At 43.6% G+C, this 19021-nt stretch overlaps 1 protein-coding gene across 3 annotated transcripts in view; it reads right to left on the bottom strand.

Moving 5' to 3' along the window:
• The window catches only part of EPHA4 (EPH receptor A4), a 99019-nt gene that overhangs the window by 30455 nt on the left and 49543 nt on the right, over positions 1-19021 (bottom strand). For all 3 annotated transcript variants that reach the window (XM_083848592.1, XM_083848593.1, XM_083848594.1), the window contains exon 5: positions 16464-16802. In XM_083848592.1, the coding sequence (XP_083704718.1) occupies positions 16464-16802 (339 nt within the window). The remainder of the gene's footprint in view (positions 1-16463; positions 16803-19021) is intronic.

The raw sequence follows: 19021 nt of genomic DNA, 5'->3' as shown, positions 1-19021 counted from the left end.
AGTTCTTCTGCCCCACGCACACAGGTAGCACGCACCAAGTCCCACCAGAACAGTCCATTTCACAGGTGAGAATGACGAGGCCTCTTGGTGTTTAAAAAGTGGTCCCCTTGAACAAAAGCACTGAGTGTAACTTTTCTTAGTTCAAAGCTCAGCAGTTCCTCTCCCTCAAAAAACTTCACGCCCTACTGATGTGAATGTTGCAATTTTCTTTTATCTACTTCCTCAATAACCTACCATTAAACACCTACTAGTAGTTTTATTACTGCAGTTCTGAGCTTGTGGCGTACAGAGAGAGAAGGAGCACAGATGTACTACAAAAACTTCACCCAAATGCCATAAAGCCATATCCCAAGGCTAATAAGTGCTGAATTATAACAGTTTTGAGGCACTTTAAAGGATGGCAGAGGCAGAGTGTCAGTTTTTCATTACTGGTTCAAATTAAGGGGGGGTGGGGGAGAGAAGGAAAAAAACAGGAAATAAATAGATGCAATAAAGTCTCTGGCATGTAGGCATCCATGAGTGAAAACAGCCCTTTATAAAACTAGGGAACATCAGTACTCGGCTATGGAAGATACACAATGCCCAGTGTTTTAGTGAAGATGCCTTCTTAACCACAGCAGGGTTTACTTTCCACTCCCCATGATTTGAATTTAAATGGATCATGTTTACTCAAGGGGTCTTTCACTGATTGAAAAATATACCCACAGTTTGTACATTATCTCAGCTAAATTCAAATAACATATTTAAATTTAATTACTTGAAGCTTAGGGGTTTTCATGCTTTTCTTTTTTCCCTCAATTGCACACAACAACACTTATTTGTTCTTATCAATGGCTATGCGCTTTGTCAAGCATCAAAATTAAATGCTTGAAAGCACTAATGATGTTACTGTGATTAAGGGTTTTTACCTTCCAGGGTAGATACTAAAAGCTTGCTCCATTATTAATTACTTTTAAAAAAAAGAAAGAAAAAAAAGAAGATTTCTGGGAATCTAACACTGAAAAAAGTCCTTTTGGAAATCCAAACAAGAAAATAAAAGATCTTCTATTAACTGGAACAAAACACATTTAGGGAAACCTGGCACATTTCAAGTTTTCTCTTTAAATATTTACCTTGTAATATTGTGGGTTTTTTACGTGGCATTTTGTAAATTATATTATCAAATAATCTCACAGCAGGAAAAGGATACACAACACAGGGAATCAAATATGCTTTTAATAATTTCTAAAGGCAACATTCTCCAGGCCAGATCCTGATAATTTTATTCACGTAAGAGAGCAACCTACTCCAGTAACTGCTGTGCTGAGTTCAAGTGAAGGGCGAAGCATCCAGCCCCAGAGGGCTGCACGTACCAGACTCTCAGTCCCTGGGGCCATACACCCACACCTCTCTCTTGCCCAGACAAAATTGAACCGCTCAAGGACCCCTGTTTTGGGGTACCACCATCCCAAGCTCCAAGTACTCCCAGCAATCCACTTTGCAAACGAAGGGGAATGCATTTTGCCATGACCAAATTTCCAAGCATATGCATAGCATACGTGTAACCCATATACGCGCCCAAGGACAAGAACATGGAAGGCTTTTGCGTTTGTGAACCTATCTGCACACAGAGTTTAGATGCGGACGCACATCTGAGGAACGGAGCTAGAACCTGGCGTCCCTGTTCCTCGCCGCCAGGCCGACAGCTACGGCTTTCTCCTAGGGGCCGGCATGAGCCTGCAGACTGGCCGTGCACTTCAACAATGAACCGTGCACACACTTCCATTTTTTTCATTAATCTTTGCGAATAAGAGGAGCAAACATTTCTCCCAGTGATAACTGGACCGGGACAGGACTTGGACAAGGACGCAGAAGCCTGATTGCTCAACCGAGCCCCTGGAAGGCTCCCAAGACATTCCCCAGCCCGCTGTCTGCCCACCGTCTGCCTCTCCCTCCCCAAGGAGGGACAACTGGCGAGGAACACCTCCCAGCCTGGAAATGGAGATGCGCCAAGACTCAGGCCAGCGTTTTCAAGCTTTAGCATTTAAAGCACAGACTTTAAGTCTACACCACTGGAGAAAAATGCCTAAGGTTATTCACCCGCATTTGAAAGTCCTGGCAACACAGCGTGAAGCGGTGTGACAGCTGAGCGTGGTCTGCTTCTCTCAGTCCTTCCAGTCAGTCATAACGCTTCTGCAACTCAACTTTCTTTCCTTGTTACTAGAAATTGCACTGCTCAGGAAAAGATCCAGCTCACCCAGAGAATACTCTCACATGACATCTTCATCCCCAAATGAACAGCACACAGCATCCCTCCTTTCTTTCCAGGCCCACAACCCAGAGCCTATGAGCTCTAAGAAAAACAAGGGACAAGCTCTCAAATCCAGGGACCAGCCCTCATCAGTTATGTTTATAATGATGTGTTCATAAAGGAAGGGGCTTGAAAATGAGATTTTAAAGACTGTTAACACTGCATTATTATGTTTTAAACATTTCCTCTGTTTTAAAGTTTTCATTTCTTGCCTCTCCCAGAAGAACCTGCACTGCAAATCTTGCCAAACCACAAAAGCTGGCTCTGACTTGCATCAAATCAAAAGCTCGCAGAAAAAAAAACAGGCTGTTAGCAGCAACGAATAGTAGTAGTTGAGGATTATTAGAGTACTTTATATTTACCATCCTACTCCAGCTTTAGCTCTTGGAGACATGCAGCAACTGCTGAGGATTCAGAAAGAGCCTGGGCATCTTCTGGGCTGTACACGTCAGTTTTAGCACAGACTGCTTCAGCATACCAAAACTGCCCTCATTTAGACCGAACCCAATCCAGGAGCTGAGGTCTGACCACAGCTCCCCATGGCTCACATCAGGAACTGCAATGAGACAAGGGTGATGAAGAAGATTTTGCACACCCAGGAGGCAGCTCACCCCGGCTGCCCATTTCTGGGGACCAGCTCTTGACACCGATATATCGCTTTCAGGTACTGGCCCTCCAATTCTGAAGGCCACATCGTGATGTCAGCTAACACAATGCAGGTCTGGAGTAACTCCAGAGATCTGAATCTGCAACCCACAATCCCAAAGATTGCCTTAAAGCAGAAGAATCTACATAACATTTAGCAAGAGATCCTTATTACAGCTCAAGCACAGGGTCTGTTTAGTCTGAGAACTGCTTGTTTTCTTTCTGCTAGCTTGCTAAGAAATCCTGTTGGCATGTTCTGACAAGGATAACTCAATAGTTGCCAACAGAAACATGGCATAATACTGTGTGTGTATTTCCTGTATGTATGAATGCCAGTTTAAAACAAACAGGAAAACAAGGCTTTCAGTTGGAAGGCAATTTATAAAAATCTGTCTGAACATTACAATCAGCATAGAAACATTTCTAAATGCTTAAACCAGAATGATTAACACAAGGAGGGTGAACGTACTTAGTGCTGTAAATTGCTCTAAGAAATCCTACTGCTGTAAGCAATTTGTTAAGATTTGGAATTAGTCAGCAGCTCTCTGACCTGAGCAGGTTGAGAGCCGCTGGTCACAAAGCAGGTCACTGCCGTTAGCCTTCCTTCCAGCTGAGGTTAGACCCTGACGCAGCATAAACCAAAATAAATCCTTTAGCCTAGAGAAGCTAGCAGTGATGCTCCGCTGCCTTACGCTGAATTGAGAGCCGCAGGGAGAAGGGGCCACACAGTCCGGTCGGAGCGTGCTGGAGCTCTCAGAGCCCTCCTTTAGGGCCCGGAGCAGTTGCAGCTGTAGGCAGGGTCCCACAACCCAAATTTGGGTTGAAAACTTCTGGGAAGCACACGGTGTAATCACCCTGCTACTTCCCAGAGGCTGAGCCCGCAAGCACCTCCAGAAGCCTCTGGCGGGGACACAGCGTGCATCGCCCCGGGGTGCAGCGGCACTGGGGGAAGCAGAAGGAGGACTGGAGACCATAACCTCCTGTTACTAAAACAGACCGTGCTGTTGGAAGCAGGGCATTCCCCAGCCTCTCAAAGTAAGCAGTCCAGAGCAATCTGACCCACTTACCACCATCCCCACAGGCCAACTCCACCTCACCCACACCAGGCTGCTGTTCCCCCCCAGAACCAGCCTGTCCTTCACCTCTGCAGTGCTGCACAGGAGGGGACTGCTGAGCTGTCTTTGCAGAACAACCTCCCTCCAGCTCCTTCCACAAGGAAACCAGAGCTACCCTCGAAGATGCACCAGGTGCCCCCGAATGATGCCCGTGTCCCCAGCCCCTCCTCGAGTCAAGCAAGCACCCAGCTACTCCTGTTCACCGTCCTCCCACAGAGGAGGTGGGCCACGTCCGCACGCGCTTCGTGAGTTAGCCGACAGCGGGGGCACCGCTGTTCTCAAATTCCACAGGGCCAGCGAAGCGTCGTACTGTTTCTGTGCCCTGCAAACCACTTCTTGCGTGCAGCTGTTCAACCACTTACAATAATGCATCAACAATCAATGAAACAATACTGAAAATATTGACTCTGCTCTATTACTATCCCAAAGGGACAACCCTTTGTCTCACGTTGCAAAGAACAGCTCTCTTCTGATGCTTCATGCCTGCATCTGTTAAGAGAAAGACTCACGTCTGCTCCTTGGTCCTTTCTTATCCCAAGCCACCTGAGCACGCGGTTTCCTCAACAGTTATGGCATCAGGCACAATCCACCGAGGGGCAGATGGGGGATTCAGTACCTAAGGCAACACATCTCCTTCATTCTCACACGGTTCCTTTTTATTTACTCGAAACATGAATGTCTAGATATACACCTGTTAAATAACCTCCTCTGTCACTTACTCACAGCATTAAGAATATGAGGTTTTGTAAAAAAAACTGCTCAAAAGCCTCTTTGAAATCCAGACAAATAAAAGCCTCTGTCTCTACTCACTTACATGCTTTGGAAATATTGAAGCATCTTCTAAACAAAATAAATAAATAAATGTTATGACTCATTTTCCCAAAGCAGCATTTTCTATTTTAATAAATAGATTTGGCCATGTTGTCTCATCCTGGCTTCTGAAGTGTTTCAGTAATAGCAGAGAGTTAGACTTTGCCATTTGGGTTTCTCGGATCAATCACCCAACATCAGAAATGCCAAGAATCTTGGAGGAAGAAAAGATAATAAAATCAGAAACATTTTCCTCCCACGGTGACACACCGAAGTGACAGGCTCTAGTGGCAACTGCAGGCTGGGTTTCGAACGTGCCCTCCTGAGCCTGTGGCACCTGAAAGAACCAAAACCCAGGGCTCACCTGACAATAAAAAACATAATTCCCATTTTAACACTTGAGTGTAATAACTTGTTTTGAAGTCACCAAAGATAAGGAACTTCACTTTAAGGTCCATCACGCAGAAGAAGCTGGTGCAGAAGCACCAAGCATTTATGCATTAACCTTTCAGCTGGATGACCTGTACATTTTAATTATATTTGACATTCAGAGAGTTCACGGCAACTCCGGTAAAGCACCTTCAGTACAGCAGTTAGATGGATTCAACATGATACAACCTCCGTCTCTGGGCTGTGGACTCTCAAGATTGAATCAAGGTTTAGGTTTTCTGTGCTCACATCGGTAGCACTTTGTGAAGGACACTGCTCTGACAGCACATACAGCAGTACGTGTCTTCTACATACAGCAACAAACCCTTCTGTGCCATCAAATATCCTCTCTTCTTGAGTGGGAAAAAGAAGATACTTTGTGCTTTTGGAAAAGTATCAGAATTAGAGAGCAGCACACCACGTTCTCCTGGGCATTCCCAACCACAGCTCTTCTCACAGGTCCTCTCATCAAAAGTGAATTAAGCCCATTTTCCTTCATCTGCAACAGGCAGATTTCTTCAGGAAATTAAAAATCCTAAATAGAGCTGCTGAGAGAGAGAACTATATTCTGCACACAGTGCTGCTGGAAAAGCAAAGCTACCTGAAGTTTGTTGTGCAGTTAAAAAAAAAAATAATGTGATGAGGGACAAACTGGGGAAGAGCCTTAAGCTTCCTGAAACACACAAGCCTTGAAATTAAAATCTTAGCTCATGATGTCAGTAACTGATTACATCATAGGTGGCACATAATTAAACTTACATAGGGGTTTCATTATTTTGGGTTTATGCCGGATACTGAAAACTAGTGTATTATTCATTTAAAACTTGTGTCAATTGGAAAAACCCCAAATGGAGTAAGCAATTAAATATTAAAAGTGGCTGCCTCAGTGGAAAATGGTCAGAAAGACGGCTGGTAAAACTTCCTGTGCAATGCAAGTGCCATTACAAAGTCTGAACAGTTTCAATCCTGAAAAAAAAAAAAAAAAAAAAAAAAGGAATAAAAAAATAATCAACCTCCGAAGGTTATGAAGATTTGGGGTTATACAAAGAGATCTGCCACGCTTATTTCCTAGAGGAGTACTGAGTACGCCAGGCAAATAAAAGCCTGTGAAAACACTAATCTCAGATTAAGTCAGCCATCACACAGATAGCTCTGTATCCTGAGCCGGGACTCTCATTTTTAGTGCCAAAGCCGTGGTACAGTGGGAGGAGGACCCCGAGAGCCTTCCCTGGCTCCTGGTGAGAAGAGCCCTGAGGCGCTGCTGGGGCAGGCAGGGCTCAGGAGGGTACTTACGGGGTGCAACTGAGAGGTGGCCAGGATGGGGATTGCAATGAAAAGTACAATCTTCACCCAAAATCTTAAATTCAGAAGTAATTTCTTCTTCTGACAGCATGCAAAGCACTTTTCAGTGTTATGTGTGCCCTCCCTGTAAGGCTTATCCTTTTGCTTTCAGGTCTGTTTTGTCATCTACAGGTCCACAAATTTGATTATCTTCTTACTTGATCCAGATGAAGCCAAGCTGATAACCTCCATTAAGGATCATTCTGACTCTAAATTAGCTAGGAAACTCCTGTGCTGCAGAGCCCCTCTTGCCAGTGATGCTTGCAGCTCCGTGTACAAAAATACTCTCCGGTTAAAGACAAACTGTGCATTTGCAAGCAGAGCTAATGAAGCCTCCCTCCAAGCCCAGTCCACTCCTTTCAAAACCAGTCCTTCCCAGCACGTGCACGATCACAGCTTTAACTTTCAGCATCAGCAGCCGTGAAAGTAAGAGGCTGAAATGCTCTTGGAAACACACCGCCGGGTCTGCATGTCCTGCCTCACGTACGACAGAGAGCCCGCAGATCTCTGCAGCTCCCCAGGACCGCGCTTGGCCACCTTGCCCCCGAGCTCCCAAACCGCGGGACTGAACACTCGGCCACTCGCATGCTGCACTCACCTTCTGCCTTATTTATGTACACGCACGGGAGCCTGATAAACGAGAGGGAAGGATGCAGCCATTCCATCTGCATTCCCTTGTATGCTAAGAAAGATAAATGGAGGCTGATTCAGAGGACAGATTTAAAGAACGCACTATGTTATCTAGACAAGTGCAATCTTCCCAGGGAGCTGTTGTAGTGGTTGTCTCGAGATCATGCCTTTATTTGTTAGCTAAAATAAATGGACACCACACAAAATTCAATTCATAGAGGAGGTATCTTTTCCAGCCCACTATTCCTTCCTATTTTACTTAGCCAAAACTGTCTTGTCCTATTATTTATTGATGTGACCATTTAATAGCATATAGAAAATTAAAAATAATAAAAAGCTAATTAAAAACTTCAGTGCTTTCTTTTTAGTCTTCAGAAATCTTCCGAACTGAAAGACATTTATATCCACAGCACATTACAATTTAAGGGGTTTTCTCTCTGTAATAAACCATGGATACTTTCAATGGATTTTAATGTAGACAAAACCAAAGAGATTTTCTTGCACAATAAAAGCATTTAATAAAAAATCAGAATCAGTCAATCTTCTTTTTAAGACTAGGTGATAGAATTCGATAGCAGTGATAAAAATCCTAATAAATTCTAGAGGAATAGTTCAAAGAGCTGAGAAAGAACTTATAATTTCCTTTTAAGTTCATAAGGGATTTTTCTATAAGGGATGGTTTAAAATGTAAATGACCTAGGGGATAAAAATACAGATGCTGTAGCTTCCTATGCCTCTCTAGACCGTATTAAAAAAATCTAAAACCACATAACTTTTGTTATTAGCAGTTCACAAATTACAGCTTCCATAAACCCTGAACCTGTTTTTCGAGTGCACTGTATGACTGCTGGGATCCCGGTTCTTGAATTTAGTAATGAGGGCAGATTACGTTAATCTAAGGAGACGCCATGAAATCCTTCAAGAAGCTGCAGATAGAGCCTATACATTTGCCTGCTTTGTTTGGGAGGGGAAGCCCAGTGGAGCCTTGCCGTAATAATAAAGTGCTCCCTGCATGCCAGTTCACACGTGGGGCTAAATCTGAAGTGACATTTCTCAATGAAAGGAGCAGTATTCACTCGTGTGCTCAGCATTTTGATGTCCGCCAAAACCTGGCAAACATGATTACAGAGATCCAGCAGACATGCCACAGCTCTATTTAGTCCTCATGGCTCAACGCAATGCTATGCAAAAAAATAAATAAAAAATCACTGGCTGCCTTGGGATGGCATTCTGGGAATAGGGCTTCATGCATATGGATGGGCTTGACACGCTTTTTGCAACTCCTTGTACAAAGGCGGAATATCTGAACCGACCGAGGCTGCTGTACCACCCTCGCCAGGCCAGCTCAGCATCCTGCCCTTCAAACCGTGCGCCAGGGCAGAAACTTGGGCGCTCGGGGACTAGCTGTGTTTATTTGTGCTACTCTGCGTGGCATTTTAATTAGTAACTGTGCGGACTTAAAACCTTTGAATGGACGCACAGGGACAGTTGTGCAGCCTAGCTTTTGTATTTCCACTCTCTCAAAAAAAATCCTGTTTGAGGACATCAGCAGGGGGTTAATGGAAGCTTTGATAAAGTTCTCTGAAGCCTTTTCTTGTTGCTCAACTACAGACTGGACTCTGCTGTCTTTCTGGCTGCTTTCCAACTAATTAATTTAGTCAGCTGCAAAAAGAACTAGAAAAGTTAGAAGCCCAGCTAAACATTTGGTAGCCACAAATACTCCTAGGCGAAGCCTCCTTCCGTATGGAAGTATTTCCTTGCAAACTGTTTAAGAGGAGCGCTCAGGCTGCATGGCAAACTGGGAGAATGAGAAATGTCAGCACGCTGCCGGTGGAAGGAAACGAGCAGTTAAATAATCCACTGCAAATGAAAGCTCCAGGACCATGCCTTGATCTCTGTCAGGTTAGTAACTATTCATCTGTACCTACAGAACTGAGACCAGAATTTGATCGGATTTGATGCCTCTTAAAAGTTAATTTATATAATTACAAGCATGTTCAATGCTAACCAGTCCTGAAATTAAACACCTTTTTCCTGAGGTAACAAGCCCTATTTTCCACAGCAAACCGTGAGATCCTTTTAAAAATGTGACCAAACTTTTATTTAAATGCTGCAATTACTTCTTGGCACTATCTGACACGCAACTTGTCTAAGCTGCTCACTGAACCCTGAAGCTGGTTATTTACTAAGGATCTTTAGAAAGCACTTTTTTTTTTTTTTCCTTCCGAGCAAGACTTGTATTCCCCACCTTGAATACAAATTCATGGAAATGGGTGGTGCAGGTAGCCTTGCCAGCAAGCAGGCAGTTGTTATTTTAATTATTATTTCTTTGTGGAAAGCTGCAGTTACCTTAAAATAATAATGTAATCCCTCCCAACAATAGTTTTCCCGGTTTTGTTTTGAAGACAGTAGCACGTATACTTACAGCTAGGCATTTATTACAGGCCATCAGCTAAAGCCTGGCCAAGAACACGGAGTCGTTAATAAGAAACTCCCACTTGCATCTGCCAGCTTGGAGAAGCTCCTTACTCAGAAACATTATCTTACACATGGAATTAAACGTGCAAGAGGAGAAATCTGAAATGGTCAACACTTGACATCCCCGAGACACTAAGAAATCCCACACTAAACACTGAAAACTTCCAACTTGGAAGTATTCCCGACCGTTTGCTTCCACGCAATTCCCAAATTTCCTGTGCTGGGATCACTTATCTTCCTTGCGGATCTCCCACCACGTTTCTATTTGAAAGGTCTGTGGTTTCCCAAAAGACATTATTTGGTTTGCTTCAGAAGCCCTTGCGGTAACTCCCTTGGATGTAAATCTGCAGAGGGAAGGCACAGCTCAGCTCCCTCGGACACGGCCGCTCGTCCTCCCGCGCCACTGGCACCTCGCCTCGCTGTCTATGGCAGGTGAAACCCCACGGCAGCTGACAGCTCATCCCAGCCCTTCTGCTGGAAAAGCAGGGGAGGGGTTGCTAATTATGTCTAGCAGATCAGTGCAAAGCCTTAGAAAGCACACTGGTTTAGATTCAAAATGAGAAAGTTGCATACAATTAGCCCGGAATTCGGCAAGATGCTGCAACAAATCACCCGGAGTGTCACGCTCACGTATCACCCCTTTTTTAAGTCTCTGCTTACGAGTTTTGAATCTCCTTCCCTATTGAGTAGATGCTTGACACAGCTCCATTTGAGGAACGAGGAGATTGCTGATCCATCATCCTCAGTACAAACACCTTTAAAGCAAAATAAAAACACCCCTTTGCAACTCCCCTTTTTCCATTAGCCTGGCGTTTTGCAGGCAAAAAAAAACACAGCAGCCAGAAGTATCGAACACATCCAGAGCTCTGGACATCTGGCACACACGCCGTTGTTTGCCAAGAGATTATTTTAAATCAGGCTATGGGGGAACGGAGGGAGCCAGGGCGCTGCGAGCGTTTACACACCCCAGACACCAGCACCAGGAGCCCCCCCCAGGTTGTGTGCCCAGGGAAAGGCCTCCTGGAACAGGCTGTTTGTATCCCTTGGCCGCAGGGAACAAGGAACTGGAAAGGGTGGGACCGTGCTGGTAGCAAGTCCTTTGAGGAAAATTACATCAACTCCAGGACCAGCTATCGCCTTGCCCCGCAGCGGGGGCCCTCGCCCACCCTTGGCAGCGCCCAGGATTTCTTAGGAAAAAAGGAAAACCTTTGCAAGGGCTGAGCGTAAAACTGCAGGACTCTGAACAACTAGAGAGCTTGCTACTTCTGCAAGCAAAATTAATTTCTTGGACCACCTCCCTGTTGGTAAGATTCTCAAGATGCACATAGGTATCAATAGCTCAATACTGCTTTGCCTCTGTCCTCCACCGTAGAAAAATCAAAAAATTTTACATTCCCTCTCAGGGTAAAGAAATTATTTGCTGTTATTTCTACTGAAACCAGGACTGTACTCAAAGAACACGATGGAGTTTAGACAATCAGATGGATGGATTGATCTTCAGACTATCTGCTAATTTCTCTTTTCTAGTAGTAGTTTTAACAGTATTCACGCAGTCACATAAAGAAAATTCTGCACTTGAAATCTAGTTAACAATGGCTTTTGATGTTTTGCTATATAGCAGTTCTTTATAGATAAGCTATAAATATCCAGGAAAGTAACACATTTAAAAAAAAAATACCGAAAGCCTGAGGTTTACTGGCTTTGGCATGTTTTGCTTTTGATCTGCCTGAGCAACTATTACTTTGTCGATATATGCAGTGCGCACTGACCAAGGGCAATGTATGGCCATGAATTTTTACTGACTGCAAATTCAGTTCTGCACGGGCTAAACCACGCTGGCAGCATGTAAGACCTTATATGCATTTTCCGTGCCGTTCGGCACAACACGTGAGGAATGCTAATCAACGTTTGAAAGGGAACGTGGGCTTTCAAAGAAGACCCACCGACACGCAAAATGGGAATACATTCCCCCTACCAACGGGTCCAGCGGAACTTGCGGGTCATCTGAAAGCAAGCAGCTCCCACTTCTTCCCCCCTCATTTCTAACTTGAAACATGATCAGCATCAAGGCGGGGTCGGATTTGTTGTTTTTACCAATGGAATTCAGAAGGTCCACAAACAAGCAAGCCTAAAGGCCGAATAAACCCGAGCAGCAGTTGACATTTTCCTTCCCTGCACTGAACGTCCGCGTTTCGGGTTCACCGCAGCTCGGTCATCGCACGCGCCGCCTGTCCCAGAAGAACACGGGATTCACGTGGGTCTTCTCAGCGGGGCTCGGGTCCTGGTGGCACCGTGACCCATTTTAGCTCCTGCCTGGAAGCGGCTGCTGAACAACCGCAGGGCTCTGAGTGACAGTGAGGGACCAGGGGAGCATACAAAAGAGGGGGAAGGACTGCGGCACAGCCAGCCGCGCCGCTCTGCCGCGGAGATGAAGCAGCTCTGAGACAGGCGAACAGACAGCTAGACAGGCAAGGTGTGGGGGATCGGAGACAAAGGAGTGGGGAGGGAAGCGAGAAGAGAAAGAGGAAAAAATGGGACGGGGAGCCTGAAATATTCATAAGAAAGATCCCTTCTTAAACCTGAGCACAGGCAGCGTAAACATTGCTAGTTTTATGCAGGGGGAGAAAGAGGAAGTTTATTTATTTATCCTCTTTTTTTCATCCTAATTGGCACATCCTTCCTCTACCTAGCTGAGATGGTCTACTTAAAGACCACCGAGCCCAAGGTACCTAACAAGGCAACAAATCACCAGGCAGCCTGTTTATTCAGAAACATCAAGCGTTTAACTCCTGCGCGAAAGGAGCAAGCAGGAAGCCCATCCCTCACAAAACACAAAAAGAAGGGAGGAAAGAAAGCAGCAGAATGAGTTTAGATTTTAAATCTCATTTAGAGCTTGTGTAGGTTTCCCCCCACCATTGCTCCCCTGCCTTATGAACTCTTTTAGCATCCGTACAAAAACGTGGTCCTTGCTGTGCGGCACCCTCGGACACGCACGCGGCTCACCTGACAGCGAACCTGGCTGGACACCTAAGAAGTCAGGCTGTAGTCTTTATTAAAATATAAAGTGTGCAGTGCCTCTTTGGGGAAAAAAAAAAAAAAAGAAAAAAGAAAAAAAAAGCTTCCTGCTTGCTGTGAACAACGTCTCTTTATTGAGAGATTTACTTTTAATTTTGAACAGCTTCGCAGAATTATCCTTAGTAGGGGAAAAAAAAAAGAGCCTGGAGATTTTTGAACTGTTCAGTCAGCTGCCTGGCAGGGATTCTCATTGAAACCAGCCTCTTCACAGCACCATATGAGAACTGCTGGTTTGCATCTCTTCCACAAGTCGTTTCACATTTTTAAGGGATGGGCAAAGTGCTGATTTCATTTGAGCAAAAAGAGCCAGCCACAAAAGCCACCACTGCTAGTAGGGACCCTCAGTATCAGTACTTCCCAGTACTCACGGTGATGAGGTGCTAGCTGCAAGTTTCCACAGCTCAGGGCTTCATCCTTTGCTTTTTTAATTTTGTTTTAATCTTATATGGGAAAAGAGCGGCAGCTCCCATCTCAAAAAAATCAAAAAATTATTATACTAAACATGCATAATACCGAGCTGAATTCACCATTCACAATTCTTAAAATGTCACAACACTGAAGTGTTTCACTAAGAGATAGAAATTTTTACTTGGTTCAAAGCCTGAAATTTAGATTCTCTTAAAAAAAAAAAAAACAAAAAAACACCACTATAAAAACCAGGACCTTTTCAAAGGAAGCAGGAAAAATACTTTTTCAAATGCTTTTTGATCCCACTTTGAATGGCAAAAGCTTATTTTCATTTAAACATTTTTCTACAGAATTGGAAACTGAAAAGAGTTTCTAAACAAAGGTGGAAAGCAAACAGCCTCATTTCACTATCTCCAGGAGTAAAGTGGCAAAAGCAAACAAAAAAACACCTGTGCCTTTCAACTGCACCTTTTATGCCATTGCAACACATTTCTTCAATTTCATGCTGAATACACCAGTACCTGATTTCCCATTGTTTTCTGTCTGCCTCCAAACGCATGCCTTCTTTAGGGGCTGGCACCAATGCAAGCAAACATACAAATAATAGGATTTCTGATTCCAACATTAAAAACTGTGTTCTAAAATTTCCATATATTTTCTTCAGATTACATGGTTGCATATCTGGGAGGTCAGCTTGAGACTGTATGTAAGATGAAGCATTTTTTAGTCCCAATCATCCCCATTGATTTTATCTCTAGAATGCACCTCTTGCAAGCAATTCCCCGGGATATGACCCAAAAACACTGCTCACATCACTAAAGAACCATGCTAACAACATTTCATTTCTATCAAATGTTGGAAAGCACAACCATAGATAGCGAAAACAGTAGAGCAGTTTATAGATTTTCAGTGTTGGTAGCCTTGTTTTTATTAGCAAAAGAGAGAAAGAATTTTATTAAAGGAGGAGTTTGGCTCTAATCTTTCTTAAATTAAAAATTGCTGCAATGAAACCAAGGTAGCTTTACATTAGAATGAGAAAGGTGCAAGATCGAAATCATACCTATGGCAGTGCTCTATCATGACATGATTTCTTTATAATGAAATATAGTGAAAGAAAATGAGTGGCACTGGAATTTTACTGTACCCCAGACACACATTTACAATGATTAAACAGATCAGTACTTGTAAAACCCAAGGGTCCAACTTTATAAACCTATACTCAAGCCAAGTAGTTTCACTGAAATCAATAGGATTATTTGCATATGTAAGGACTATTTATCTTAGTTGAGATCTATACGTTTAGATCACACATTTCTATTTAGATCTTCTATGCAGCAGAATACACAAAGATGTATGAAGAACAGGAGAACACTAGCACCTTGGAGTTAATTTTCATGTGTACCGGTACAGTTCTCTCCAGCCCTCTGAAGCATTTGATAGACTGGGCATGTCTCATAATTGGAAATGCTGGCAAAAATACAAATTTCCTGATGTGAAGAACTGCTACTCATGGATAATAAACAAAATCAATTCTTATTTGCATATTCAATCAGATTTTGGTTTGCATATTAAAGCGTAAGATGGTAGAATTTTCACACGGTAGATGGATCCCACTCACTTATTCATGCATATATGCATCCACTAATCCTTACACATGCCAAAATCAGTCAGAAATACTCTCTTTGCTAGGCGTTCGTAGTACAAAAACACTGTCCCTGCTGCTGTTCTCAACTTTCTCTTTTCATATAGCATATGACAGCATTCTCCCCGAGCTTTCTCCTACATCTCTGTAATAGTTTCTGTTCTCTATTAATCATCTTTTCACCGGGCAAAACAATAGTTTGGATTTTTGAATTATAATTTAAAAGGGATACTGTATCACTGTACTGTCATCTGTATGCGTAAAGAACAAAAACAAACAAAAAAAGAACCAGATTTTCAAAGGAGCTTCAATGTGGACTTGACAATTTTACTTTTAACTGTGACTGCAAAATTAAACACACCTCTCACAGTTAATATTGAAGTGCAGTGGACTAGAGCTAGGATTTGCAAGTTTTGATTATGCATACCTATTTTTCACATGCTTCTACTAGCAAACAGAACTCACAGTATTTATGTAGTCCAGTACTCTCAGAACATACAATATTCATATTGTCCCATACACCAGAACTCCACAGATAAAAGATAACCCCACAAGCTACGCTTTAAGGTGCTGAATGCCTGCAATGTTTATGGGACTTGAAGGCAATCAGTGCTGCAAGTGATTAGATAACAGGTTTGACAGTCTTGTAGCCAGTCTGACAGTCTGGATATCTAATTTGCATACAGAAGAGTGTCATATTCAAATGTACATAATTTTGTGCATTAAATTAAAAATTGAACTGGAACCCTGTGCTTGAAATCCTAGCTATCTGCAAACAATAAAAGTTTTCATGTAATTAAATAAATAAAAAAAAAAGATGTGATCATCAGAACTAAAACCCATTCTGCTGCAGCCTTTGCTAGGTCAAACACGGGGAACTGAAAAAACTGGAAGCATTTAGGGTATCTGAAATAATCAGGTATAGACAGAAATAGTGTTTCACTCTCCCAGATGAGCAAAATGTAAAAATCAGGCAGCATGAAGATGAAAGCTCATATGGGATTTCTCAAGTAATGCCAGGTCTGATCAATTGAAATGTTGTTAGCAGCAGGTTAAGGAGGTATTTATTTAACAACAGGACAGAATCTAATTGACTTTGCAGGGAGAAGAGCGCTAGCATGCAGGCAAGCGAGAACCGACTCATTCTTCTTTCTGAATCGTACACAGTGCTGTTTGGGAGCAGGCAGAAGCACAATGCTGCGCTCCCCAGCCGCGTATTTGTCCCTCTGCAAACTCCAAGGGCACGTCCACGTCCACGTGCAGCGTCTCCCTGACAAAGGGCAGAGCTGCTGAGAGGCTCTGGCTCTGTCCCCTCCATGTCGCTCACGGCAGCTGTGCTGTTCTGCTTCTGCAGAATGCCTCCCAGTGTCCTCGCAGTGTGGTGCAGCGCAGCTCTGCAACCAGCTATGCTAGTCAAACCCTCCTCGGTTTTTCTAGCTTTACAGAATTTAAACTATCCATATAAATAACCCAGAAAATAAGGGTTTGACCCAGTTATGCATCCTTGTGTTCATTTGCTCGTGCTAAATTTAATGGAAACCACAGCTTTCCTAAAAACAGGCAAAAGAGACAGGAATAAAATTTGTATGTAGGTTCCTACCTGCTTGGTTAGTTGTCACAGTGACTGACACAGCTTGGTCCTGGCTGGGATTGTGCTTGGAGACTCCATTCACTGCCCAGACTTCAAAGGTATAGTTTGTGTGCGCCAGGAGGTCAGTAATGGAGACCTTGGTGGTTTTCAAGCCGTTCTGCTGGGGGCTGAAGTGCACACCACTGCCACACGACCGGCAACGGCTGAGGTCACCCGCACCGCACCTCTTGCATACCACGTTGTAGGAAATATCTTCCCGACCACCTTTGTTCTGCGGGGGGCTCCACTCCAAGTTCACCGATGTCTCATTGACGTTGGAAATCAGGTTCTGGGGAGCAGACGGAGGGCCTAGAAAGAAAACGTCCACATTATTAGTACCTGGAAAGACTGTGTGTACAATCCCAATGAAGTCAATGACAGCAGAGACTACGCAGAATTTTACTTCTGTGCTCTTCATGAAGATGAAAAATTAACTAGTGAGTCAAACTCTAATCTCTTCATGAAGTAACAGTATTTTCCAGCTCTAAATTAACCTGAAAGCCCAGTACTGCAATCAAACAAAAACTGTATTCTTCACTTGCACTATTTATACTCCTTATGAAATCTTAAAAACGTGTTTGGTCTACTTTACATTCATTTTTCATGATCTCACAAGCAAAGCATTAAATGCACAAAACTCCTGCTTTATTTGAAATTTTCAGGGTCCTCCATTACATACAGGCATATACCCACTGAAAGTCTTGATCTCCCAATATTTTTTCTTTTCTTAACAATAGAAGTGTAGTATTTTCCACACAAATTGATGTCAGATCACCTTCAGCAAATACTGAAGCCAATCAAGCAAAGAGCTGGACATGGCGCTCTGAGAAGATACAACCTGTGGGATGCAGGAGGAAGGCTTGGGCAGAAAGAGAGCTACAGCCCTGAAGGAGGGAGGAGGCTGCAACAGTGCAGTGCTGGAGAACGTTAAAGAATGGAGGAGAAAACACAGTGAAAGGAGAGCTGAAATAAGAAAACGAGAATGAACAGGAAACTATATAGAAGGCTCAGAAATAAGGCTGCATCAGAGATACAGGCTTAGAGAGATCAGCTCTGGCACCACAGAGACAGGAGACTGAGGCCTGTGCCTCGCCAGCATGCTGCCCAGTAGCTGCCAGTTGGCCCCAGCATGGGGACTGGGGGATCGGGGGAGAGAGGCAAAGGCAGGAATCCAGCAAGGCTCCCTCCACACCAGACAGGGCTACCCTGGGCGCAGGGCAAGGGCGGCAGCCCCTCGCTGCCCGTCAGGAACCTGCTGTCACGTTCACGGTCGGCCCTGCCCAGCCAGGCACACTGCCTCCAGCGCTGCCCTGCCCGCTCCGCAGCCAAAGCACAGGCAGAAACCGTATTTACATGCTCCAGTCCCCGCAGGCACCAAACCAATATGCACATCAAAAATGCAGAAGAGCTAATCCTGTGATCCTTAATCTAATTTCAATACAGTTGAGGTGAGACACACTTTTTCTATCCTTAAATTTAACAGGAATGATTCATAGCAACCCCATGAAACAGATGAAGCATTTTATACAACACAGAAAGCTTCACTGATCATCAAAACGCAGCCACTTCTGGGGCTGAGCACAATGGCTCTCTGACTACACGCACAATACTGAGGTACAATATTTTACCTTGTGTCCTGTCCCGAACAGAAATGAAGCAGAGTGAGAATGAAGCATGCAAAATGTAATGATCCAAACCAGAATGCAGTGAAAATGGCAGTCCTTAGTAATCACGCATGGCTAGAGCTTTAAATACAGATGTTATTACTGGCAAAATACTGGAAATGATTTTGTAGGAAGTCACAAATTCAATTTTTATTCAAGACACAGGAGAGCTTATGAAAGCTTCTTAAATTTCCCAAAATATATTTGATGGTTGGAATTCAAAAACATTCAACTAGATCTGCAGGCAGAAAGGAAGGAAAGATAAAGTTCTTACGAGTTTCATTCCAGGTTTTTCATTCTTGTTATTCGTTAAATGTTGTGAAATTGAAAAACAATTCAGCCAGCACCAATAGCTTCATTAAGCGTATAAATAAATTAATCTTAATCTCTCGTATGCCAAAGGTACAAAAGCACCCATCAGGCTAAGCTGGGAACTGAATAAATTGTGGTGAAATTCTGCTGAAACCATAAAGTGACTCAAGTATAGCAGCAAAGAGGTTAAGCCGTCTAAAGGTGACTGTGGTGAAGATGAATTTTGGCTGCCTGGATTCATCAGGGCCTCGACAAGGAAGGCTGAGATCTGAGCACGCTGCAGAGGTGGAGGTTTTGAGGGCTGCATCATGTCCTGGGGTCTGTGCTTGAAGCTGCCAGGACGTAACAGATGTTCAACAGGACAAAGAGTATTTGGATTTTTTAAGAAGCAGCTAGGTAAGGAAAAAAGTCTTAAATGACACAGAGGTCAAATGTACCTACTTATCTTCAGCACCTAGATGAAAGGCTTCTGCTGCAAAAGTGGCTGAGCAAGGACTGTGTCTCTGTGCTCAACTTCACAAATCCAAAATTAATATATTCATTCTGAGAGGA

Source organism: Anser anser, assembly GCF_964211835.1.
Source record: "Anser anser genome assembly, chromosome: 9".
NCBI lineage: Eukaryota > Metazoa > Chordata > Aves > Anseriformes > Anatidae > Anser > Anser anser.
The sequence above is the reverse complement of the archived record's forward strand: the minus strand, read 5'-3'. Positions and strand labels throughout refer to the sequence as shown.